This window comes from Scleropages formosus, chromosome 21, assembly GCF_900964775.1.
Source record: "Scleropages formosus chromosome 21, fSclFor1.1, whole genome shotgun sequence".
NCBI classification, from domain to species: domain Eukaryota; kingdom Metazoa; phylum Chordata; class Actinopteri; order Osteoglossiformes; family Osteoglossidae; genus Scleropages; species Scleropages formosus.
The window spans coordinates 5,852,424-5,878,600 of NC_041826.1; the positions used below are offsets into that span (position 1 = coordinate 5,852,424).

Sequence of the window (26,177 nt, forward strand, 5' to 3'; positions counted from 1 at the left end):
TGCAGTTTTCTTAGTGGTTGAACTTGTGTTGAAATCAGCTGAAGACTTTGCTATTTCAGCTGAAAGCACCCGCCAATCTGATAACCTTGTGTGTTTTACCTATCACAGGGAAAATGTTAAAATTGTGGAAACAATTACAAACTTTCTGCAGACTATTTCCATAATAAACAGCTATTGTCATAATAAACAGTTTTTTTTTTTTTTTTGTTGAAAAACGTGCTCAGTTTACAGATTTGGTACAGAAATAGAACTTTTTTCTTACTTTTACCCCCTGAACACCCACCTTTCTTATGAAAATGGAACATTTCAGAGTAGAGACATAGTTTACTGTAGTTTGCAGAGCGATTCCAGCCCGAACATGTTAGCAAGACACAGGATATTTCTGCAGTGAAGCAGAGCCTGGTGACAGTCCCCATGTTTACAAAACCACCTAGCCAAAGGCCTTCAGCAGATCAAAGCCTTCTCTGGAGAAAATTACATTTGCTTTTTTCCACGCATTATATCAGTGATTTCCACGGAGCCTCAACATGTTTCCCATGATGGATGAAGGTTATGATACTGAAGCTGAACACATATTCTAAATAACGTTGTTTAGATCATTAGATGGATCAGTTTATGGTGAAAAGGAAGGATTTTTGAAAACCATTTATTTAGAAAAAGCATACAATTTGCCTTTTGTTGTAATGGCTTTTAGTATAATTACGGTTTTTCACAAGATCTTGAGTGATATAATTAGGATAATTGGGATACACCAAATTGTGTAGTTTTGAGACTCTACCCCCAGCATGCTTTGACAATGCAAAGTACAGTTATTTAACTCTCCCTGAAACACATTTATGAGAACCAAAGATGTGTGCTGTCTTTACTGTCTTATATTAGTATTCTTTTTGGTGCTCATTTGATCCAGAGAGGATTGAGGCAAATCCGCAGCGATCAAGCAATTTTAGGTCTAATTCTTTTCTGCTTCCAAGGGCCATGTAGTTATAATTTTAGACGTATGAAGACATTGAGACACAGTGATCCTGATTGTGAGAAATGTAACTTTTGAGAATCTTGCAGTTACTTTCACGCTGGAAAACACAAGACCGGAGACGTTGAAGAGGAAGCTGCAGTAACCTCTGAGCCGGAGGCTGACATTCCCGTTTAGCACTCGAACCAGTCAGCAAAGGTGTCGGTGGAATAACAAACACAGGTGAAAAGGCTGATTGTTTCCGAGCCCTGTTCTTCTATAGCGTGATGAGTTGTGTGAGCTTTCGCAGCTGTCATGGCTGGTGTTTGCTTTTTCACCCGTGGATTTTATCTGTGGCCTCCATGCCAGTGCCGGGAGTTACTGGATGTCCGCCCTTCAGCGTGAGCACCCACTGCTCTTCTGCTTGTGTTAATACCTCACGGTCCAGAAGATAATGGTAACTGCACCTGTACTCCACTTTCACGGTAATGCCACCCCAGGCAGTAAAATTGTATTTATTTTTCAGTGGATGAAAATAAGCTACACATCTTGGGAGTTCTGAAATGTGTGACTTCTTTCTTGAAGGAGATATTTAATCAGTGGAACCAAATGAATTTCTTGCACAGCCTTCACTGAATTAAGCAATGCAGATTAGAAGCCTCTCTGTTTGTAGTCCGTGTCATTTCGGCTGTTCTTAACCTTCAGGTCCCCTTGAGTCCTTTAATAAATCCTGTTCTGGTGCTGATGCTGGGGGATGCTTTAGTCTGTGATTGAGCAGGGACTAATGATGAGGTCATTGTGGTGACAGTGATTTGGGCACATTACCTGAGCAGGGCCAAGGTGGCCAACACCTTGTCAGTTGACTCCTCTTGTCAGTTGGCCTCGTGTCTCATGGAGTACTGAGCATTCCCGGTCACAGTATCCGCCTGATCCTTGGGGGTCCATTCAGCCTGCCTCCATTTGCACTGTGTGGCACTCAGACTATGGAGACCTACCAACCATGTCCTTCAGACCTTGTTCCTCCAAATGTTAAATCCCACATTTACAGGGATATTGATAGCATTGGTGGATTACAATCATTCTGGAGCCAGCAGACTGCATCACTCTCTGGAAAACAAAAATAATTGTTCCAAGTAATTCTCCAGAGTTAGATCTTTGAAGATAAAGTCATCCCATCTTTTGCAGTGGTAGCGAAGGTCTCCCTTGTTGAATGAATGCTGTTGTATAGCTGTAAGAGGAATTCCTTTTAACATTCCATGTTCTTTGTAAGAGTCAAGTGCCCCATTAAAAATTGTATTGAACTAAACAGGGAATTTTAAACAAGAGGAAGAAATGTCTTCATGAAAATATAATTACTGGTCAAGCACTGTAATATTACAAAAGCAACTATTGAGCTCTTTAGGTTTTCTCTGGTTCAAGCTCAGTTGGCTCGGATTGTCATTTCTGAGTGCGACGGTCATTTTATCGGGGGGGTGGGAAGTTGCTTGGTTTTTACTTGGTGTCTGTTTTCTCTGTTATGCCTGTCAGAGAGGCACCGAGGTGGTTAATTCTCTTTAAAGATGGAGGCGGACGAAGATGCTGATGACCTTGCGACGAGCGCCGGTGGCTGCAGAGCCAAATGACTTTAGTGCCGAGGGAATGTAATAAACTAAGTGCGGATGAAGGGAGGGCAGGGGCTGGAGTGGAGCAGCTTAGAGCACATCGCCCCTCCTTCTCATTTTCTTCATCTTGTCTCGCTCAGACATTCCGTCTCTCCGCTGCTGTCTTTTGAGTAACGGGGTCCTTTTCCTGCCATCAAGAATGGAACCGTCGGGAACGAAACTGCAATATACCCTTTTAAAGAATTCATTTAATTCTGTCATTTAGCTCCAGCAATTGTTTCTTTTGGATTTTAAACATATATTTTTTTTTATGTGTGTCAATGACATTTACAAACCGAGCCACTCTTTTTGGTGCCACACTGAAGTCGTTGACTTTCTTGTGCATTGCTGCTCCCAAAGGACCATCTACATGTTTTGTTTCTTCTTTCTGCTTTTGGGTTCAAACTTATGAGGTGGTTTTAGTGCTGTCCCTCTTCAAGTAATTCTAAGGCCGTCTTAGCATTATAATGTGAATTGGATTTCGTAATCCCTTGAAGTTTTTTGCTCATCTTTCCGACGGGAGGGTTGACTGGGCAGAGCAGTTCTCTTGAGTCTCGCCCCCGGCTTTGCGGACCTACGGCAGCATCGCTGCTATAAAGTTAATGGGATTAGCTATCTCTTAAAGCATAAAGTGCTCCCTTGGCAGCGGCATGCCAGAGCTGTTTTCCAGCACAGATATGAACACTTCACCGGTGAACCTCATATGGAGTGTCATTGAAGGAGCAGATTAGATGATTAGTGCCCGTCCATGAAATGAGGCACGCTGTAAAAGCAGAGGTAGAAGTCTGTGGTGACTTCCAATGCACTGGAGATGAGTGAGGTGTGATTACATTCCAGTGTAGGTGAATAACATGGGGTGTCCCGTGTGGCGCTCTGCTCAGACTTGCATGACTGCCTCTTGTGGTTCAGAGCTCTGCTGTGCGGTCGATTGACATCTGTCCTTGCAGGGCTGTAGGTGTGACAACTGTGGAGACAGCATAGCTGTCAGCGCCTCCTATTGTTCAACCCCCCGCCCCCAACCCTCTCAGGGGTTGCCCACCCTGTGTTGGTGCAGTAATAGCGACTGTTGAATGGAGGACAAGTGGGAGCTTACCAGTGCATTCACTCTGGCCTTTCATCACCCAAACCCATTCTTCCTACCAGGGGATTGAGTCTGGGGGCTGTTCATTAAAGAGCAGAGGTTAGGCATAGAGTTACTCAGTGAAGTCTGCTCCACTCCCTTCAGTGGGCAAAGGGAAGGGGTCACTATCAATTTGATTGGATGCCAATGAATTGGTAACTCATACATGCAGAGGAATTTTACACTGTGATTTTTTTTTTTTTTTACCATTAGAATTATACAGAAAGCATTTTTTGTTTTTTCTGAATGTACAAACCCCCGGCTCTGTGAAGATCAAAACCCAAGCCTACTGAGACAGTGGTCTGACTGAGTTCTCACCCTTGACAGTAGCACCCTGGTCAACATCATCATCCTCCATTAGGGCTCCTTTCCCACAATGCCCCCTGTGGGACATCATTCAGGCTGCACCTTCAAGAGCCGCCCTTCAGGTGGAGAGTTGGAGGTTCCTGCATGGTCTGGGACAAGAGGAGGCTCCTCTAGCTTTGAAGACACCCCCCCCCCCTTTCAACCGGGGTCCCGGATGAGAGGAAGTGGAGTGGATACTCTGGCCCTTTGTCTGCCCTGCTTGCCTTTGTTCGGCCCTTTCAGCGCCGCCACAGAAATCCTCAATTTGGGAACAAAAGATGGCCAATTATGCCTTCATTCAGTCCCCAACACATCCGAGACTGGTCCGACTAATCCTCCTTCTGACCTTCCTCATTCTATCCACTCCTCTATTTTGGAAGCCTTTCATGTTTTATACAAAAAAAGTCTTTTTTTCATTCTTTTCAATATTCACATTTCTTTATCAGGTAACCTTGCTACAGGCAGCTTGTGTTGCCCGCGTTGCCAGTGAATACATTCTAGCATTTTTTTGGGAGGCTTCAGTGATAAACAAAATGTGAATATTACAACTTTGCAGAGTAGTGCAATCAGACCTTTCTGAAAGCTGTTCAGTGGCCTAATCTCTAATCCACACGTTTCATATAATATCCTATTCCCCAGTGCAGCCACAGTTCTTTGCAGCTTCCCCTGATTATGAGTTTCAAGCTTTTAGATTCCCCAGGGTTCCTGCTGGAGCAATTATTTTTTGCTTTATCGGAGTTCCTTGCCGCAGTGTGTTGGGTGGATCAGTGTGGATGTGTAAGTAAGGAGCTCAAGCTAATTGCCCAGGGAAGCACAGCTCATTCCCGACTTGGAGCCCGAGGTCCCCTTTGTCCCTTCCACAACTCTGGATGGTGTCGGCTAAAGACAGGATACCATATGACTTTGCATGGAATTCCATTGCTGATTTCTTCAGTTTCTTCTCCTTTATTCCCCTCCTATCCCCACATAAATTTCATACTCTTGTTCACCTTCAAATGAGAAATGATCCCTGGAGAGCAGCCTGGAGACAGTTCTGTGCTTGAAACAGGGTGGGAGACAATTTCCCTTGTTCAGACAAAAGTAGAAATGGGAACTTTCCCCTAATTGCATGGCTGCCTGCAGTGTGTACACATTTTTAGGCCCCTCAATCCTCTAAATGGCCTTTAAAATCAATAGTGGAAGACTTTTTCATTCTGGATAATGGCACTAATTAATCATGGCCCTTGTGTCTGGGACTGCGTTGTAGAGCTGTCTTTTGAATCCAGCTACCTTTGACAGCCTCACAGTAATTTGTAGAATTCTGTGTAATGTTTGAACAGTTTCCTGCTTCCTTGTATTTGATCACTTCGGGTGAAGCAGGACTTGGCGAACTATATTTTTAGAAAACTCCACCCAGACGTTGCCCGTAACATGTGGGCACCAAGGGGGGCACCACGTTGGAGTCTTCAACCAGCCCAAGTGTGCTCTTTAACGGTGTGAGCGCCCCCATATGATGTCATCTGCTCCACACCAGATGGCTGTACACTGTGGTAGAGTGCTTGCTCCCCGGGGACTGCTTCGTTGCTCTCATTAGACGGAATCTCCCAAAATGCCAAGGGCCATGGCAAAACTCGTGGGTCAGCGTACTCCCCGACAGAGCTTCCTCTCATCTCTGCTGGCCGAGCCTGGCTTTTTAGCAGGAGGTGCACTGTCCAGGGGCTTCCTGCTAGTGTGGTGGACCCTCTCGCCACAAGAGCACGTGTAATTCAATTAATCATGGTAGCCTGACTCTGACGCCATCAGCCCTGCTGCTAGCATACAAATGAAAAGTACTAAGACTGCTCAAACCTTTCTCTCTCTCACTGCACATGCGTCAGATTTGTGATCATATGTAGTTGCACAGTTAATTCATGTATATTGCCGTATGGTATTCAGTGTGCCCTGGCGAGGGGGACGTTCAGTCAGAGGTTACTGTACCAAAGACATGGGAAGCCTCTAGTCCTTCAGATCTGATACTTAAGTTTGCGTGTGATTTGTTCATGTTCCTTCTAATTCCATGCCAATAACACAGCTGTTGTCATGTTTACAGGGTATTCGTTCCTCTCTTTCTGTGAAGTTAGCTAGGCTTATCCCTCTTTAGTGCATGCAAAATTTCAGAAATTGTCTTTGCTTGCTTTCTTGTCAGAATAGACTTTGCAATGGACAGATTCTCAATAGAACTAGTTCTTTAGCAGTTTATGGTTACAGATTGCTATAGTGAGCGAAGGTAAAGCAGCACGTTTGGACCTGGATATGAATTTGTACAGACAACACACAAAAGAGGATGAATGAGGACGCAGCTCTGAAGCATGGATGTTGTAACAACATACTCTGTTTTTCCCCATAAATAAGCTGGTCAGCACAGTAATGGTGTTATTTCTGTAGATCTGAAACCAATCACTGTAATAACTTCAACACAATGACCGTCTTACAGTGACAGTAAACATCCAGTCAAGGCTGCAGCTCCTGACTCTTCACTCCCACTCATAACCGCACTGTTGTCCGTCTAACCTCAGAATCGCTGTAACAGTGGGAAAAAGTCCTGCCACTCCCACGATTTCCCCGAACAAAGCTCAGTCAGAGTGAAACTTGGACAGAGGTGCTTTATTTCTTTCTGTTATGAAGAAGAGGAAATGCCTGCCTTCCGCACACTGTTTTCTGACATGGAAGCGCTGCCCCTGTTTTCATCGCCAGCATAGTGTGTGATATTGCGTACCATAGCATCTGATGTTGTCTCATTGCATCCACGGGCTTGCGATCGCATTTCTGTTACATCCTCCCTGCTGGAAGCTGGTGTGGTGATATATCCCAGTCCATGATAAAACTTTTTTTTTTTTTACAATCAGTATTCCATTCAGTATGCATTCCTCATGGCTCGATAAGCTTTCTACAGGTTCTTTTTTTGGGGAGTGGTGACAGAACCTTCTGGATTTTTCCTGAAAATGAGTTGGAACCTTGGATAACAGGATGGGGCAGAGATCCACCCAAAACGTAGTTATCTGCTGAAAGGCTTACACATTATAAAGTCTAATTTTTCCCACATCCTTCCGACACTGTGAAAAGGAATACACATACATACATACATACATACATACATACATACACTTTCAGAACCACTTGGCCCAGATGGGGTCACAGGGAACCAGAGCCTAACCCAGCAACACAGGGCAGAAGGCCAGAGGGGGAGGGAACACACCCAGGACAGGACACCAGTCCATCACAAGGCACCCCAAGCAGGACTCAAACCCCAGACCCACAGGGGAGCAGGACTGTGGTCCAACCCACTGCACCACCGCACCCCCGAAAATGAATACCTGCTGCACTTTTTTTCCAGATATGTGAATTAGGACCAAAGGGTTGATAATTTTCTGGTGTCTCTGGTGGCCTGTTTTATATGGGGCTTTATCAGTGTGGTGACAAGGCAGAGATATCTGCCTCCTGGGAGGTTTAGATTGAGACTGAGATTGAGGTTGGCAGGCATGACATAACAGAGTTATCCTCACTGTCGAGTGTGTAACGGGGCTTCTGACGTGCAGCATCCAATATAAACACGAAAACGTGGTCCTGATTCGCAGCTAAGGTTTTCAACCCCATTTTAGCACCCAAGGTACCCTGGACATACTGTTGTTATAGACTGCCTATTTAGTATGACTGTATAGCAAAATTCTGTCCTGATTTTTTTTTTTCTTAACACCAAGATTTGCTCCAGTGCATTTGATGGCTCTCACCCTTGACCTGTCTCTCTTCTTGTTTTCCAAGTGCTGGTTTTATGTGCTGTTCCGTCCAAAGACTGGGCCAATATTAGCACGAGTTTGGCCCAATGGAACGGACGAGTTGATGAGAATTACAGATCCTCATTACAGTTCTGTCTATGCACCGCACCATAAGGCTGACTTTCCAAGGTTGCAGCTGCTTCGTATCTGGGAACTCAACTTGTAATACGATCCAGCTACGTACATGGTTTACAACACCATGGTTTTACTCTGAGGTGGGGTAAAGTGTGCTGCGAGGAGGATGTACCTTGAATGATGGACTCGGTGCTGGAGGTTCTCACTCTCGGTTGTGAAAGCTGTTGTTTGTACTATATGAAATAGTAGCCTGTTGTACTGTAAATGTGATTTATGGGCTCCAGTTTTAATGCTGTTGGTGCGATTAAGATGAATGTTTAACTGTCGTAACCAAATGTACCTGCAAAGTATCAGATGAACACGGGAGTGTTTCATCATTCTTTTCAGATGGGTCTGGGGAGAAATCCTGTACAAAAATCATCCTCGTGTACTTTTAATGTAATAAGGGAACGCCACAGATCGCTGAATCTATCAGTGTTTTCGCAGGCAGTGAAAGTGGTTAGAACTTTGGCCTCAGAAGTTGCAGGTTCAAATCTCACATCACGCCACAGCGCTCACACACACACACTGTCTTAAACCGCTTGTCCTAAAAGCGGGGTCACGGTGAACCGGAGCCTAACCCGCCAACACAGGGCGCAAGGCTGGAGGGGGAGGGGACACATCCAGGATGGGACGCCAGTCCGCCACAAGGCACCCCAAGCGGGACTTGAACCCCAGGCCCACCAGAGAGCAGGACCGGACCAAACCAAACCCGGTGCGCCATCCTGTCCCCCTGTGCTATAGTACCGTTGATCAAAATAATTTTATTAACTTGATTTGCTTCTATAAAAATTGCCCAGCTTTATAGACAGGTAGGTAGTTTAAAACTGTAAATCAGCTGGAGAAAAGCATTGGCTAAATGAATGAATTTAACACAAATGTCTTACATGGCGGGGGGCGCGGTGGGTTGGACCGGGTCCTGCTCTGCAGTGGGTCTGGGGTTCGAGTCCTGCTTGGGGTGCCTTGCGACGGACTGGCGTCCTGTCCTGGGTGTGTCCCCTCCCTCTCCGGCCTTACGCCCTGTGTTGCCGGGTAGGCTCCGGTTCCCCGTGACCCCGTATGGGATGAGCAGTTCTGAATATGTGTGTGTGTGTGTCTTACCTGGTAATAGCCTGCAGGGAAATATCCAGAATGATGGCTCAGCATTAGAAAAGGAGTTCTTATAGTCTATTGACAGTTTTGAAGACTGTGACACGCATTTAAAACTGGAACTGATGCATCATGGCACATTTTTTTCTTTTTTCTTCTATTAACAGAATAATGCTGGTGACGGTCTATCTGACTACACGATACAAATGGATGCTGCTTGCTTGAGCTGCCGTAGCACATGCATTTAGTATTTCAGCCCCTGCACAGCTTGCACTGCTATTCAGTTTTTAGAGGAACATAATGATTCAGTCAATATCTGTCTGCAGTGACTTCAGAGCCCATTATTTTTAATGTAGGCTTTGGTTTCGTCTCTCGCTGGTAAAGAAATTTGCAGATGAATATCAGATTATGGTTGTCTGTGACAGTTTTCATTGTGATTCCTCCATGCAGTCTCAAGCACGCCTGCTTCACAGACCTTGAATTTTTTTGTCTGTTTCCTGCGTGTATATATGCGTTTCTGTGTCCGCGTGTGGATGTATGTCTGTGTGATTGTGGTTTGTGAATGTGCTTTGGATGTAAATGTGTGCGTATCAGCACGCGTGTCTGCATGCGTGTCCTCGCTGGGAGAGACGGGATGAAGGGATGCGGGCGGGATGCAGCAGTTTCTGCGTGGCTCGGCTCCCACTGAAGCGTGGCGAGCCTGCGGTGATGCTTGCACGTGGTAACGGCGCAGGAGCGCTTAGTGCGGTTAGGGATGCATCTCACACTCGCAGTGACCCAGTTCCATGCTCTCCCATCATACAGGGCTGCTGCTTCTCACCTGGTGTGCGCTCCTCTCTCCCCTTCATTCTGCAGTGTGAACTCCCTCCCTCTCTCTCTTCCACTCTCACTCCTCCTCCTCCTCCTCCTCCTCCTCACCCCCCGCGCATTTTGTTTCTCTGAGCGGCTGTCGTTCGGTTCCTCCAACTCCCAACTCCCCCCGCACCCCTCCTCTCCATTGCACAGGCCCCCCCAGCTCCCCCACTCTCCACCTCCTCTGGCAGGGAGCGTACTGCAGCATCCAGCATCCGAGGAGTGAGGTACAGCATCCCGAGTGGTGATGATGTGTGGCTGGTTTACCTGCATCTGGACTGCGGCTGCCAGCCGTGGGGTTCTGGCCTTGCTGCTCTGAGGGATGAATGTCGCTCAGCACTGGGGAAGGGTAGCTTGTTGAAATAAGAAATAAAGTGGGGGGGATCTGGGTTCCTCTGACGCTAGGGGATCCTTGGGAGGACGGAGCCTTTGGCCTCAGCTGCAGGACTTCTGGCCACTTGGAGTGGTTGAAGGTTAGCATGGCCCGGCTGAACTGGTGTCTGGCCGCGGTGATCAGCTGGGGGAAGTTTTTTTTCTCCTGCTTCTTCCCGTTGCGTGCAGCAAAGAGGGACAAGGTAGGCATCCGAGGGTCTTTCTCGGAACCAGGGACTGATTATGAGGTCCCCATCGCAAAGGGTCACCTTGCATGGTTGCAGCATTAGAGATCTACCAACCAACAGACAAGGGCTTTGCAAATCACCTTCCATCGATTTTTGTGTTAGGTCCTTCCATCTGTAACTATTCAATTTATTCATTGTCTGCCTTTCCATCTTCTTTCAGTTGCACAGTAACATGTTAAAGGGTTATCACATGACCTCAATCTCTTCCCGTTCCAGCTTCCTGTCGCTTTGTGGGCTTGATGTCTATGCTATGTAAATAGTCCATTTCAGAAAAAGTGCCGTGTTGCGTTACGTCGGTTAGAAATGTTTCATGGATAACCATAACTATACCTTCAGCATTATTATAAATCATATCCAACATACCTTGTATGTCCAAACACAGTCTCCTTTCATTAGTGATGGGGTTTTTGTGGGATGTGATATTTCCTTTGGGGAGACTGAAAGATGAACTATTGCATGTTGGACCATTTTCAGGAGAGCTCACAGTCTGTGTAATGTAAGCCTCACCTAACTTAATATCCTGACCAGACAGGCTGCTGCTGAGGATCTGATTGACCGCTAGAACTGGTTGCTCACCACAACAGTTAGTTGGCTCTGTTTATCCCCCGAGACTCCATTTGTGCTCATTTACACTGATAGGGTGCATTTCAAAGGTGTGCTGCATTAGAGTTTGGTTAGAGAGACCTTGTCCCGTTATCAGTTTTATATGCACCGTGTGAGGCTGCTTTGATTGGATCTGAATTCTGCATGTTGGGAAATGATTCTGTGCAGGAGACAAACCATGCAGAACAAGGACAGTGCAAGGTCTGAAACTGTGAATGGCTTTTTTGTCCCTTTGCAATCACTGCCGCAGCCCCTTATCTCTGTGCTGCAGCTCCCTGCTGTCCTGCTTAGCTGCTTATATTTCCCAGCCAGCCCCCCCAGCTCTGGTCTCCCAGCTGTGAACCCCTCACCATCTTGCCTACAGTACCATACATACTTTCCCCAGACCTACCCTGCACCCCTTGTTCTTGAATTTCTTCCCCAGGTACTTACCCTGGTCCATAGCTCATCCAGTCGTGGAAAAAAGTTGCGCCTGCCACCAACAGCTTCTCCATCCTTACTTCCCTACCTTCTGGCCCTGCTGCTTTCCTGCTTCCCTGCCATTCCATTTGTGTGCCACCACAGCTCCAAGGTTTCCTACCTGGCCTTGCACACTCGTGCTGAAAGCGCTGAAAAGCCTGGAATAGGGCAGCCAGGACCTGACGTGATGTTTCTCTGTGAGGAGCTTGCAGGCTGATGAGTTTTCCCTCAACCCCAGCTGACCCTTCATCCAGCGGACCATGGAACAAAAGCCACAGATCAGCAGTCTTACCGGAGATGCAAACCCCCTTTCAGATCCTCAATCCTTGGACTTCTCCCTGGAAAACGTATCATTGTCTATCACAAATGAAAGCAAAACACAGAATCTTGTAATGGGACTAATGCTCTTATCCAGAACAAGTGTGTCTTGAAATGACCCATCAGTTAATTTCAGTCCATTTTTGCCACCGCTCTTTTATAACATGCTGCAGAAATCTCCATTTAACCGAGATGCAGCTAAAGTTGAGAACTCCTAAGTGTTCTCCATGTGGACTCTGTTGCCCAATATTCTCACACTACCGTAAGGCGGACAAACTGTCGCCGGTCGTGTGGCAATGATGACAAAAGCCGTATTGCAGTCTCTCTGCGGTGTGTGCCCTTTTAGGAGTGTCGAGAAGAGTGTTTACAAAGTGTGATCAGTTCATTGACAGCAGAAGAGTATTGGGAGGCCTGTTAACCACTTTAACAGCAAAGGCCTTAACATAGCAACTATCTCCAATAGTCCTAGGAGGACCTGATATTTCTAAAGAAATGTCTTCTTTTTCAACAAGTCATTTATTTGTCTACTGCTTTTGCAACACCTGTCCTTTGTGTACCCATGGTCAGCGCGTAATGCCACAAAGACTTCCATTTCTTCAAACTCAATTTTTCCCTTTAGTAGTGAACCGTGCACCCTTTTCGCCTGGAATAAATCAGCTGAACGTGATCAGTAGTACAGAGAAAGTATGTTATGGAATTGGCATCTTTTATTAGTCCTCGGGAACTCTCGGAGGATTCACTGAGACAGAATGCAGGTGCCATGCGAACAACTTCTAGAAGGAAGGAGCCTGTATGGAAGGGAACGGCAGGCAGACCGAGACATCGACACACTCCGGGATCCAGTGTCCTGGGGCCATAATAAACTGGTACATGAGTGCAGCCCCTCGTTTCAGGAGGTGGGGAACCTGGGATCTGTTAATCGGCAGTGACGGACTCACTGGGAATGAGAAATGGAGGAGTGGGGTAGATACGGCTCCAAGCAGACAAAAGGAGAGAGAAATGTCCAGGATATTGCTTGGCACTTGTCTCTCGCTCTCTACCCCCATCTTGGGTGGAGCAGAGCCTCTCGCCAAGCGACGTGGTCTGTATTGAGCAGAGTCATTAGCCTCTGTGTGCGGCCCCTGGAAATGCCCAGTCAGCCCCCCGACGCTCCTCTTAATTAAGGAAGAAAGCGGTCTGTCTCAGCCTCAGCCCTCACACATGTGGGGGGATTGTGGGCAAAATGAGATCTTAGCAAGCACTTCTCCTTCTCTGGCATTAATCTCCCTCTATTGGCACTTTAATAGCGCACCGTGCTGCCCTTCTCCATGCTGCTTATTGGAGAGGACTAAGCACTTTTCTTCTTATTTAACTAATGTCCTCATGGCTCATAAATTAGAAGCCCAGCACCCAGGACAGCTACAGGATAAAGTGCTGTTTGCGACCCGTTTGATGGACGGCCTCCTTTTTTGTCCTTCAACCTTGTCCCACTTTCAGCGATCTAAGCAGCATTCAGCAGCATTATTAATCATTTTGATTACTGGACGCTCGCGCGCTCGTGCTAATGTTTGGGATTAATTCAAGGTACAAATATGTTTCCACGAACGAGACTGTATTTTGCTGCGACAGAGACTGTTCGTTTTCATTAGCGGTAAGACGGTAATTGAAGTATTGATCCGCTGATGGGGAGTGGAGAAAACAGCATTACTGGGAATGAATTAAAGGGCCTGAGTTTGACTTCGTTGTGCACCCGATGAGAAAATCCACAAAGGGAATACCTGACCTGGGGAAGAGCAGCCAGTCTTATTGTGTTTACCAGCAGCTTCATTCGGGTGTTTTTAAGTAATCGGCAGTGTAATCTGCGAGCCAAAGCCTCGCTTCAATTTGTTGTTATTAATTCCTACACAGGGGGGTGCGATGGGTCCTGCTCTCTGGTGGGTCTGGGGTTCGAGTCCCGCTTGGGGTACCTTGCGACGGACTGGCGTCCCGTCCTGGGTGTGTCCCCTCCCCCTCCGGCCTTACGCCCTGTGTTACCGGGTAGGCTCCGGTTCCCCGCGACCCTCTATAGGACTAGCGGTTCTGAAAATGTGTGTGTGTGTAATTCCTACACGGGCATAAGACGGTGGGAACTGTCATGAGAATGGTACATGTAGCAGTACGCTTTATTTATTGAGAGAAAGACTCGTTGTTTCCTGTAGTTCTTGCTTGTTTGGAATTTGAGCTGGTGTCGTTCTCATAACTATGATGATGGAAAACACGAGTTGAGGCAAACTCAATGGTACTGGGTTTTCTGAGACAAAAAAGAAAGTTTTGCCGTGAGCCAGAATGTGTATTTTTGTCAGCGCAGCTCGGTGCTCACAGCGAAGGTATGTAAGTGATTAAAGTGAACCCGATCCGTCGGAGGAGGCCTTTGAAATGCAGAAATCCATACAAGCGACGCACTGTGACTGGCAGCGACTGCCAGCGAATGGCGGGAAGGAGGCCCCTCTCCGAAGTGGTGGGGAAGCGTGCGATCGCATGTGAGCTCGGGCTCGGGTGGGTGTGTCCCTCCTCGCCTCTAGGGCCTTGGCTTCCTGCGTCTGTCTAGAAGTGAGGTCATTCTTCTCCTGTTGGCCTGAATGCTGGCTGGGGGCCTGCTGAGTTGAGGGGAAACAGATCAGGGGCCCTCGACAGGCTCTACTTGTCTACTCATTTCCTGCTGATGGTGGGGGTTTTGCCTGAAGGCGATGCTTTCCTTCGGAGGTATCGGGAGTGCTCCTCATTGAAGACGCAACCTCCTCAGTGTCTGTTTTACCCCGCTTTGACCTGCTATTTGGGCTGAGAGGATTAAAGCTGTCCGCAATAACCGGTCATCCCAAATTAGGCGTGCCAGGAGAAGGTCCTGAAAACACTTGGTCATTTTAATAGACAAATCTGAGTGCTTATTAAAATTGGCAGCGCTGAGGGCGTGTAGTGCTGGTGCCTCCCTGTGTGATCACATGGAGGTTCTAACCTACTTCAGTTTGTGCAAACTTTACATGTTCTCCCCATGTTCACGAGTTTCCTCGGAGCCCACCATTTCTGTCCACAGCTCAGATGTACGTGTTTCAGGTGAACTGGTGACTCTAAATTGCCTTTAGTGTGTGTGTGTTTGTGTGTTTGTGAGCGTGCGTTAACTTGCTGTGGTGTGCAGATTGGTGAATGACTGTACGGAGTTAAGTGTAGTGTGTGTAACACTATACGATGTCTTGAACGAAGATTTCAGCTAAACATTAATTTTTAATCACTGCGTGTCACTTCATTCTGTGCGTGAATAAATGTAACTGCATGGGCTAAGAGATTTTGACTGTTCTTAGTTCTGTAGGAAATCACACACACACATTTTCAGAACCGCTTGTCCCATACGGGGTCACGGGGGAACCGGAGCCTACCCGGTAGCACAGGGCGTAAGGCCGGAGGGGGGGGGGACACACCCAGGACGGGACGCCAGTCCGTCGCAAGGCACCCCAAGCGGGACTCGAACCCCAGACCCACCGGAGAGCAGGACTGTGGTCCAACCCACTGCGCCACCGCGCCCCCTGTAGGAAATCAGTCACATAAAAAGAAGATGTGTAAGTAAAGAAAAAAAAAATCTCAGATTTGTTAATTGATGACTCCTGAATGAGCCTAGTAATATAAGTCCATTTACTACTAAATCTTACAGCGAGTCAGGCTGTCTGATACTTCATTTCCCTCAAGTGCAGAGGTGAATTCAGGAAGCGGATTTGGAAAAACCTGTGGTTCATCAACCTGGGAAAATAAGTATTCTGGTTTTCAGTTCTTTTAAAGAATATGCTGCATGAATGCTCTTTCCTGATCTGCCAGTCTGTGCTGTGGGTTTGTGACACTCTCTTTCGCTATTAATGGGAATTTTTTATTTTATAGAAAGGGGCTTGGGGGGGGGGTCAGGGGGCGCAATGGGTTTGACCGGGACCTGCTTTCAAGTGATTCCGGGGTTCAAGTCCCGCTTGGGGTACCTTGCGATGGACTGGCATCCCGTCCTGGGTGTGTCCCCTCCCCCTCCAGCCCCACGCCCTGTGCTGCCGGGTTAGGCTCCGGCACCCCGCGACCCCGTATGGGACAAGCGGCTTCAGATTATGTGATGTGATGGGGCTTGGAGGACCTCCCAGGTAGCAGAGCGCCACCTCCATCTTCAGGTGCTCAAACTGGGGATGCTTGCTGTCTTGGAAACCCTCAGCTACACATTTACTGGAATGCCTTTCTTTTGTGCACCACCCTGCTTTAGCTGTCACCTTTTCGGGGTCCAGGCTAGTGCTCAGTCCCAGCCGCATGCACTTCTCCATACACGCTAACCCTAACCCTAACCCATGCCACAACTGAGCTGAGGAGGCCATCTCACTGGCCTCTTGTCTGTTTTCAAAATGCAAATGTATTCATAGCTATTGTAAATGGATGTCATAATTTATGTGCTTTACAGATTAATTTAATAATTTAAGTACACTGCAGAACATTATATCATTGTGTACAGAATTATAGTCTGTTCAAAGATTGTACTGTGTCAGTAATTTAGAGTTCATCGATCTTTTGTGGCACAGTTAACACATTTTTTTCCCTGTACATTGAATATAGGTGCCAAATGTATGGCATTTCAGTTGGTATTTGACCCTCATCCCTGCTGCTGAATCCGTTGGGCTTCGCTGCACTTCTATTGGAGATGGAAGAGATGCAGGATGTTTGAGAGACTTCATCGTGGTGGTGTTCAAGTTCCCACTAGGGGGTGCAGTGGAGACTGCTCATCTCAGAGAATGGAGAATCTCTTGTTGTGAGGCTTCTGCACGCAGTCGGTGCATGTGGTGTGTGGGTACGTCTCAGACTCCCACTGGGGAGGCTGGAGCAGCCGCTGCTGAAAAACACTAATCCAGAGGAAAAAAAACACAGTGACATAAACAAACCCAGACGGAGTGGGAACTAGTGAAAGAAAGAAAATTAGATCCATTTGTTGTGTACATGCTTTTCTGTGCCAAATTGATTCCGGAAAAAAAACTGTATAATTGATAATGAGGTGCATTTATACCCGTGAGCACAGGGCATCGTATAGTGAAGTAGTTAGAGCTGATCCCATATATTTAGCTAGGCTGAGACTTGAATCCCACCTCCTGCTGCAATACCCTTGGCCAAGGTCCTTACTCTGTATTGATTCAGTAAAAGTTACCCTGCTGTTTAAATGGGTAATTCATTCTAAGGAGCTTAGCACTGTGAGTCACTTTGGAGAAAAGCATCAGCTAAATAAGTAAATGCGCAAAAGGGGATTTTACTGGAGGGGGTGTGGTGGCTCCTTTGGTTTGTCCTGTTTCTGCTCTCTGGTGGGTCTGGGGTTCAAGTCCTGCTTGGGGTGCCTTGCAATGGACTGGTAGTTTCCCTCCTGGAAATGTCTCCTTCTTCTCGCTCCATGTGTCTCTGGGTTAGGCTCCGGCTCGCCGCGACCCCCGCTTGGGATGAGCCGTTTCGGGCAGTGTGTGTGGGTTTTCACTGTGTTTGTGCTACGTGTGGTCGATAAGTGCTGGTTGGGCTAGGAGACGAATCACGTTAAGTGTTTTCCCAACAGTCCGCCCGTCAGTAATTGAGAGGGTGCTGGACGGCAGTGAAATGTGAAGCTGCACTTTTCACTCATCCAGCCCTACAGGTCAGTCTCCTCTTGTGAATCCTGCTTCCCTCCTGGGTGATTTTACACTCCCCCCGATCACCTGTGTGAACTGTAGTCCTAGGGGGTCTGTGTGGGATGCATTCTCAAAGAGAGAAGAGTAGCGCCACATGGTACTCAAATCAGTGCTTCTTAGGCTTCAGCTGGCCTTTTCTCTCCAGGGATACTACTCATCCATTCCAGCTTCCAGGCTCTTTTGTCTTATGTCATCACACTTTGATGGCCATCTGCTTAGGGTCAGGAAACATGATCCTCTCATGAAAAACTTCCTCCAAAGGTAGCAGGTAATATTGTGGTTGAGGTGTCAGTCTTGGAACAAAAAGCCTGTTGTTTACAGGCCAAAGAGAAGAAACACTGAACTACTCTTGTAAAATGTCCAGCTACGATACTGGATGAAACAGCAACGGACACTGGGTGAAGGCGAAAGATATAGATCAGAATGAGGAAAACTCCATTGTCAGATCTGCTGCACCATCACAGATATCTGGGGAATATCAGGTCTGGAATGCACTGGTGTGTGTACGGTATGTGTGTGATCCAGTCGATAGGGTAAATGTGAAAAAAAACGTGTCCATCAGCCTCATAACTGACACGAAGATGAGACAGGACCAAAGCTGCACCTTTACACCCAAAACAAAACCAGAGACAGAAGTTTCCCTTGGTCTCTCGCAAATACAGTTTCCCTTGGATTCTTTCTAAGAATTCAGCTATCTCAGTCGCTGCGGATCCCCTGAGATTTTTACGGTCTTTTCACAACAGCTTTATTGCGGCCATTGGTGTCTTCCGGCGCTGTGGATTTGAAGCAAACATTGTTTGCGATATTGCATTAGCTTTTCCTCTGTTGAGCGCACCAGAAATAGTCCTGTGATGGCGCACCTCTAGTGCCAGCCATATATTTAGCTAAGGCATCAATGCAGGGGGAGGTTGGTAAAAACACAGGGGTGACATTCAGTGGGTGCCCATGTGAAGCGGACACGCCAATGGCCAGGCGAAAGAGTCATCTGAGCTGAGAGAGTGCTGGATCTTCATCGCCCTCCCAGGAGACCAAAAGGCGGCTGCGATAAAGAGGCCAGGGCGCATTTATCGATGTGTTTTCCAGCCTGCTCCCGGAGGGGGTCCTTGGCACTGAAAGAGGAGTTGCAGCATCACAAAATAAGAGTGGGGGTGGAGCTGTCATGTGTGCATATCTGCTCCAGCTCCTGGCTGCCCCACACACAGATTGGGAGTTTTATTTTTTCCCGTAAACCCCAGTCCTGCAGTGGCCGAGGCCGAGGTAAAAGCGGAATCCCAAGAGAATGCCTACCTAAAAGGAGATCTGGAAACATCATGCAGGCTTGTTGGTGGGAAGAGCCAGAGGAGAGTGAGCGGCGGAGCATGTTTAACCAGGGCCGAGCTGCGCTGTCCCGTCCCGCCCCGTGGCGTGCTAGGGGTCTGACGCCGTACAGTGCAGCCGCCAAGGCTGCTGCTCTTGTCCTCGGCCGAATGGAGGAAAGGACACGCTGATGGCCGCTCAGGGCAAATGTGGTACCAAGTTCTCTGGGTGTGGACTGCATCTCATCAGAAACTCATGCAGTGGCCTCCAGAGGGCCAGATGGCTAAAGGTTATTCCTTTGGGAACCTGGCAGCTTTTTTCCAGAAAAGACTGTAATTGGGGGCATGTGATGGCGCTGCGGTAGTGACACTCGCAGGCTATTTGTGACGCAGGACGGCCCCGGCACTCGAGCAGAACAAGAAGCAAAGGCACGGAAAGAGAGGAAAGTGAGTCGATGAAAAATTAAAGTGACATTAGCACAGACATGAGCAAGTGTGGCTGGAGACCGACGAGGGAGGGATGGGGGAGGTGAGGACTGAGGAGGAGGGAAGGGGGGATGCATAGAGTGAAGGAAAATAAGAATGAAGAAGGGGAGACAGGGAGAGAGGGGTGGGGCCATGTTGGAAAAAATGGGGAGGGGGCAGAGTTGGGGATTTTTTTTTTAAGATAAATAAAGCCCCTTCCAGACACCTCCCCCTCGCTCCCGTAGAGCTGAGTAGCCTGACCCCAAAAAGCTTTGTGAGTGTCGAGGAAGAGGGAGAGAGAGCGAGGGAGAGGGACGAGCGGCGGGAGTGAGAGCGAGAACGAGGGAGAGGGAGAAATTGGGGGAAGGAATAGGAGTCGGAGAGGGAGAAGGAGAAGGAGAAGGAGAAGGAGACAGGCTGGATCGAGTGCGCCGGTGTGTCATGGATTTGAGGTGCTGGGGGACGACCCTGTGTGGAATAGCTGGGAGCCCTGCATCAGGATCCGAGTGGGTGCACAGAGCCTAATCCCAGAATGCCCTCCGTGTCCCTGAGCATGCCGTCCGCATTGGCCGGTCGGGCCCGCACCTGGGTCTGCCTCTCCTGCATGTTCTGGGTGAGTGGGCTCCACTGGGGTGGTCCCATGTGGCCAAGGGGTAGACAGCAGCATGGGGAGGGGAGGTGCCGAGTGGCGGATGATTGCAACCCTCTGTTCATTTTACTGATCCGCACAGATTATGGCAGGGCTGGGGGGGGTGGGGGGCATTCGCAGGAGACGACAGAGACGTGAATGCCATGCTACACCTGGATGCTTTGTTTCTCCATGTTGGTCGCTCTGCTCTGGCTGTCAGCCAGAACGATGGCCAGGAGTGACAGCGGATCCAATCGTGGACTCTCCGCTGCTCCTGCCTGGGACCCGGACAAAGCTATTTCTGTTACCTCCTGTATAATTTAATCTGCCGTTTCTGCACAGTCTCGACAGTTGCGTGCTCTGCCTAGAGCTTATTTATTTCTCTGCCTCTGCAGGTCGGTAGGTGGTGGGGTCTGTGCTCGGTGGCTTCCCAGGGGTTCTGTGGTTCGACTCTCCGACCCTCCGTTCATGTAATTAGCATTCTTCTTCATACTCAGCTTGACTTGATCAGATGTAAAGGGATGCACAACCCCCCACCCCTCACCCCTCACCCCCCACCCCCAGCTTACAGCCAAGTCACTGATTGACTTAGTGAACAGAGAAGCTGCAATCTCATTCCCTTAAGAGGCTGAAGCTCAGTCCCTGGGGACTGAGCTTCTGGGATGAGCCAGAGTGTTGCTCGCACAGCTGCCCGCCTCATCACGGCTGGAGGAGGGAAGATGCGGGAAACAGGCGTTCGACTTGAGACAGACATGATCTATTGGCTAACTGTAATAAAAAAAGAAAATATATATCTGCACAGACGGTCTGCTTCTTTGACAGGCTGGGTCTTCCAAAAAGTTAGTGTCTCATTCTGAGTGCAGAGCTCGAAGTCAGTCTAGCTCTTTCTAGATGAACAGTACTCATCTAAATGAGGAGCTGAGATTGCGTCAGATAGATGCGACGCTCACAGTGGAGCACTCTAGTTTTACCTGTATTTATGGATACCAACTTAAAGCAGATCATCTCCCTATGAATGATAACAAAGAAACATCAGTTAATTGTATTTTAACTGTTGGCCATCAAGGAATACATTAAATTCTGTTTGGCGTACCTAGCGTTTGGAAAAGCTTCAGTTTTATCTGAACATAAGTGCTGATATGTGGGTGAGGGGTGTAGCTGAATACCTACTCTCACTAACAGGGTGATTAATGAGGATTTAGGAGTAATTTATCGTGTGGCCCAGAATTAAATGTTTTATCAGACAACATGGTAAGAAGCCTGAAAGGACCGGGCCTGCAAGGAAGAATATATGTTGGGTGGGTGATAATGACTGATTGGGCAATGGATGCCAAGTTAAAACAAATATTGATCCATTTACAAGCCTTAAAGCTGTCAAGGAAACCACATCAGGGAGGTATCAATATCTATTTAGCCGGAGTTAATCGTTCTGTCGATGAAAAGCACTGAAGGTAGGTGTGTCTTAGGCTTCGGACCAGCTTTGACTCTCGTTGTGTCGATCCCCCATTCCTTGCACATGGGTGGCCCAGGGCATCAATGGAATCTTGAGGATGAGGAAGACCTTGTGTTGCTCACAGATGTTGCCCACGTACACAGGTGCAGCTCGTGCAGCGATACTCGGCTGCAGAAGACTGCCCACCAGACCAGATGCCGCTCCATCTCCTCATCTCCTTCCTGCATCCCCTTTCCTCTCTACACATCTCTCTGCCACCAGCTGCAAACTGCTTAGCATGTGAAACCTTTTTCAGCTCCACTGATATCTTGGAGAATCCATATATGATGATGGTTGCACAGTTCCTACATGGGAATTAATGACGCTGATTTCAGGTGAGGAAAATGCATATGCCAGACCTCTTTGGACTTTGGTGAAATGTCTGTAACTGCAACATCTGGATTTGCATAATGAAATGTGCACAGTCATAAGCGAATAACCACGGGCTTCTTCTCACCTCACTGCAACAGGGCCGTCGGTTTGGGACACGCATGGGATTCTGTGCGCATGTGTGTGTGCGTCCACAACATACATGTCTGTTTGCGTATTTGGATGCTTCTATGCCTGCGTGTGTATGCCCCATCTGGGAGCTGAAGGACAGCAGGCGGGGAGGCCTGAGGGGGTAAATGGCAGTCCAGGGAGGACAAAAAGAGCCCCATGCGGCCGCCAGCGCCCTCACTAAATAAAAAGACGTTTAACCCTGCCCAGGTGATTTATGGTCATAGTGGAGGCAAGCAGGGCCTCCCTCCCTCCCTCCTTCCTCCCCTCGGCTTCCCAGGAGAGGCCCATTCCCGTGCATGCTTCATTGGGCACCGACCACCATCACTGTCCCCGTGCTCTCTCCAGCAGCCGTCTGGAATGTCTCCTGTCCAAGCCTGTTCCCTGTCCCACATCTCTCCTCCCTGGCCTTCCTTTCAATCAGTGGTCTTCTCCTTCTCTCAGTCTGCACCTTTGCCCTCCATCCTTTGCCATCCGCATCCCTCTCTTTCTCTTAATCTCTCCCACCCCCTCATTTTCAGTGGAGAGTTAGGGCAAGCTGAAAAAGAAGAAAGCACCATTCCCATGCTGAGTTATTCTTTTCTAATTTAACACAGGCGGGGCTTTCCCTGTATTTTTTTCTTTTTTTTGTTCTCTGTTTTATGTGTGTGGCTTGGACCTCAAGTCTTAGAGCCCTCTACAAGTGTTTCTCTTCTGGGAAGAGGATGCTGTCAAAGTTGCTCTGAGCCAAGGGTGGAAGAGATGCATGTCAAGTTAGAGTCGAAAATGAGCCAGCTGTGTAGTCACAGTGACTCTGGCTGGATTTAAGTGGAACTCTGCAATAACGTATGTCTTATTCCTCGTGCCATTTATCAAAATTTTATTTCAGTTCAGGCACGGTTGCATAACTCAGGGGTTTATGCTGAGATTTGGTTTCTGCCAGATGGTTTTCATAATAATATCTAACATTTTGACTACGACTCTGGCTTCTTGTGTTGGGTAGCTTGGGGGCATGGTTAGACACAAGTTATGCATGAATTTTTCCGGAAAAGGTTCCATCGCATTAAACATAAAAAGTTTGCCTTAGCAGGATTATAGCTGAACCTCTGCGCTTTTGCAAGCAAAAGATGCTCTTTTGCATTCTGTTTATGACTGCAGTAACACTGAAAGTACACTATATGTTTGAGACTTTGCATTATAAACCTCTCATCAGGTGTGAACCACTCATGGCTTGAGGCAAGAACTCAAAGCGGTTATCAGTGGGGTCATAATTTAAGTTATTCACATACCCACATGCGGTCGCTGGCCTATTTATGAGTCATATTGGGTTTGTTGTTCTAAATGACATTGTTTTTCATTAGCTAGCACGTGTCTGGATGAAAGTAAGCCCCAAATGGAGTGTATGGTTGACCACAATTCAGCGCGAGGTGATTAAGCTGTATGAGAGGCTTGTAAACCCAGTGGGTGCCTTAGTGTGCGGTGATGATGGTGGACGTTGGGGGTTGTTTGGCTGGCGTCAGCCCAAGGGGTACTAAAGAGGGGGGCCTGGGGATAGAGAGCCTAGTATGGCCCTCGCTTGTCCCTGCAGAGCCTGCGAGATGCGAACCAGGACCAGCTGGGTCTGTTTCAAGGGCAAACCTGTTTGCAATTAGACTTTCGAAGCCGAAAGACGTCCCAGGCTGCTGGGAGCGGGACTACGGGGATGGTGGTCTGCTCCAGTTCACAGAAAGGGAGCTTAATGGGGGTTTTTCCATGCCGCTATTCCCCCGCAATCATGGCGCTTTACCACATGGTTGAATGCATGTATACTCGTCCATCTGTGTAGCTCGGTGACGGTGCACATCTTCTATCCTCTCGCTTGGGATTCAACAGCATACATGGGTTTTTGTAAGCACTGCTTTCCTGATGTGAACCCGAGCCAGTTAGCTGTGATTTCATTTACTTGTGAGTGTGCCTGCTGCCTTATTTGGCCATAGTGTGAAAGGGAAACATCGCTGCATGGGAGCGCAGTGTCGATTTATCTTCCTTTAAAGTGGAACGGTGCCCAGAAGATGGAGGCAGGGGTTAAAGTGGTGTGATCTTAAAGTCCATTCTCCGTTTGGCGTCTCTTCCAGCCCTTATCGATTTCGGCCTCCCCTTGCTGCTGCTGTTAATTAGTAGGTTTTGTCTGCTGACGGACCGTGATCATGCGGCACGATAAGAGAGCCCGGGCAGGCTGCCCATCGGCGAAGCCAGCCTGACAGTCGACCTGTTTGTTGGCGTTGCTCACTGTAATCAATGGCTCACTAATCTTCACTTTCTCATTGCTGGCAACACTCAAGGGGACCTTGCATTCATCGGGAAAAAATGGCACACAAAAGCAGCCATTGTTACTGAAAACATTCCAATTCGCCCGAAATTAAAAGCAGGTGTTCAGGCCTCTCATTGATGTTTTTTTTTCCCTCCAGAATTTTTTTGGGTTCGCTGTTGGCTTTGCTGTGTCTTCGATATATGTTTAGACACTTGCAGTTGTCATGATGTTGAACCTGGATTGGCTTTGAAGCCTCTTGCCGTAATCAATCAATATCTTCGTGTCTCTGTTGTGATCACTGGTCTATTCTTTGCAGGAGCTCTGCCGTTTGTGTCCCAGAAGGGCTCTGCAAGCAGATCCGTACCAAGGGGCTAATGTGGAGCATTAAGCCCTTGGCCAAAGAAACGGTTGTGATTTATTGTCATGTCTCCAGCTGTGTGCAGTTTGGTCAGTGAAAAAGGGGGAGTTCGAGAGGTTAGGGTATACCGTGGTGCTTTCCAGTGACTGCAAGCAGAACTCGTTGCTCTCACCTGGCCCATATGGTCTGAACACGGGCAAACAGCCCTTCTCCGTTCATCAAACGCTGGGGGTCGATATAAACTAGGAATCGGATGCTGTCACCTACTCATATTAATGCTATTTCAATTATGTGTGTTTGCTCAGCCGTTTGCTTGTTCCATTGTCTCTAGAGGTCTGAGAAACATAGAGTCTCCCCAAGGGCTGGGCTTACAAAACAGTCTGGACTGATGCCAGAGGGACTTTATAGATGCTTGTTTATTATTTAGAAGCTCTGAACTTTAATAAACTCCCCTGCCTGTTAATGATTAGGCACTTGGATATGGTTTTCCTGATATAGTCTGATGAAAACTGCTGCATTTAATCTCGCTCTCAGAGTGGTGGATTTCTGAGAAACAGCTGCATTTTGCTTAGAATTTTGCCTTTGTTTTGGTGCAGCGCATTGTATGTGTCAAATTATGCTCTTTTACTGAACAGCTTTCAGAGTAAAGATTTCCTCTCTCTCTGGCTCACGTCTCTCGGCGTACCCAGTAATAAGGCTGAGAGATGCTGGGCTGCGTTCAGTCTCCGGAACAAAGTTTGGAGTCATGGAGAATAAATAGGCTCTGGAGAAATCTTTTATATACCATTTTTGTCTTTAGTCCGGTACATTTATTTTCAGCCTGGTACAGAGAGTTCTGCTCTGATACCTGGGTCTCAGTGTTACAGTCCAGTGATAAATTTACTCTCATCAGCATCCGTCCTGGAGCAGCGGGGAAGAGATGGACATGGGACAGCAAACTGCATTTGTTTGCAGTAATTCACTTAGCTTTTCTCCAGCATGACTTAGTGTTAAGTTAATTACTGTTAATTATCAATTTATACAGCTGGGTTTTTTTTAACTGGAGCAATTCAGGGTAAGTACCTTGCTCAAGGGTACTACAGCAGGAGGTGGGATTCAAACCTGATTCTTTCAAGCATGTGGCAGCAGGTCTAACCACTATGCTATACACTGCCCTCTGCTTAAAAGTATAAATACACTTAATTATGAATTATATCAGTAATACCTACTGGAACCTGCATCCAAAGGTGGCAACTCAAACGACTATGCCTCCTGCAGCCTCTAAGGTAAAGCTGACCCCAAAAATGGATGAAAGGTGGTCATGTGCATGAGACGCATAGAACAGGGCATTTTGGTATTTTATTATATTGTGGCGCACGTGTACAAGCTCTTGAGGAGAGCTACAGTCCTGCTGTACCCTCAGGCTCTGGAGCTGAGTGCTGCGCTGTGCCCTTCTCCCCTCTCCCCTTCAAAAAAGAGAAGGGTTTTTTCCTCCGCTTCTGAATGACTGATTCATTTCCTATCGGGGATCGGCACCCCCCCCCCGCAAAGCGAAATGCATGTTGGAGTGGGGGTAGGGAGCCTTGCGAGAGAAAGCGGGACAGAGACCGAGAGAGAG

The 26,177-nt window shown here is 47.7% G+C and overlaps 1 protein-coding gene across 5 annotated transcripts in view; it reads left to right on the plus strand.

Moving 5' to 3' along the window:
- Window positions 1-26,177, plus strand: part of LOC108924275 (tensin-like) — a 144,671-nt gene that overhangs the window by 367 nt on the left and 118,127 nt on the right. For 3 of the 5 annotated variants that reach the window (XM_018735526.2, XM_018735528.2, XM_018735527.2), the window contains exon 1: window positions 19,735-19,948. The exons of 1 other annotated variant lie outside the window; for it this stretch is intronic. In XM_018735526.2, coding sequence (XP_018591042.1) covers window positions 19,868-19,948 — 81 coding nt within the window. In that variant the 5' untranslated portion in view covers window positions 19,735-19,867. Of the gene's footprint in view, window positions 1-19,734; window positions 19,949-26,177 lie in introns of those variants that run through there. One more of the 5 variants, XM_018735529.2, reaches the window with a different exon arrangement.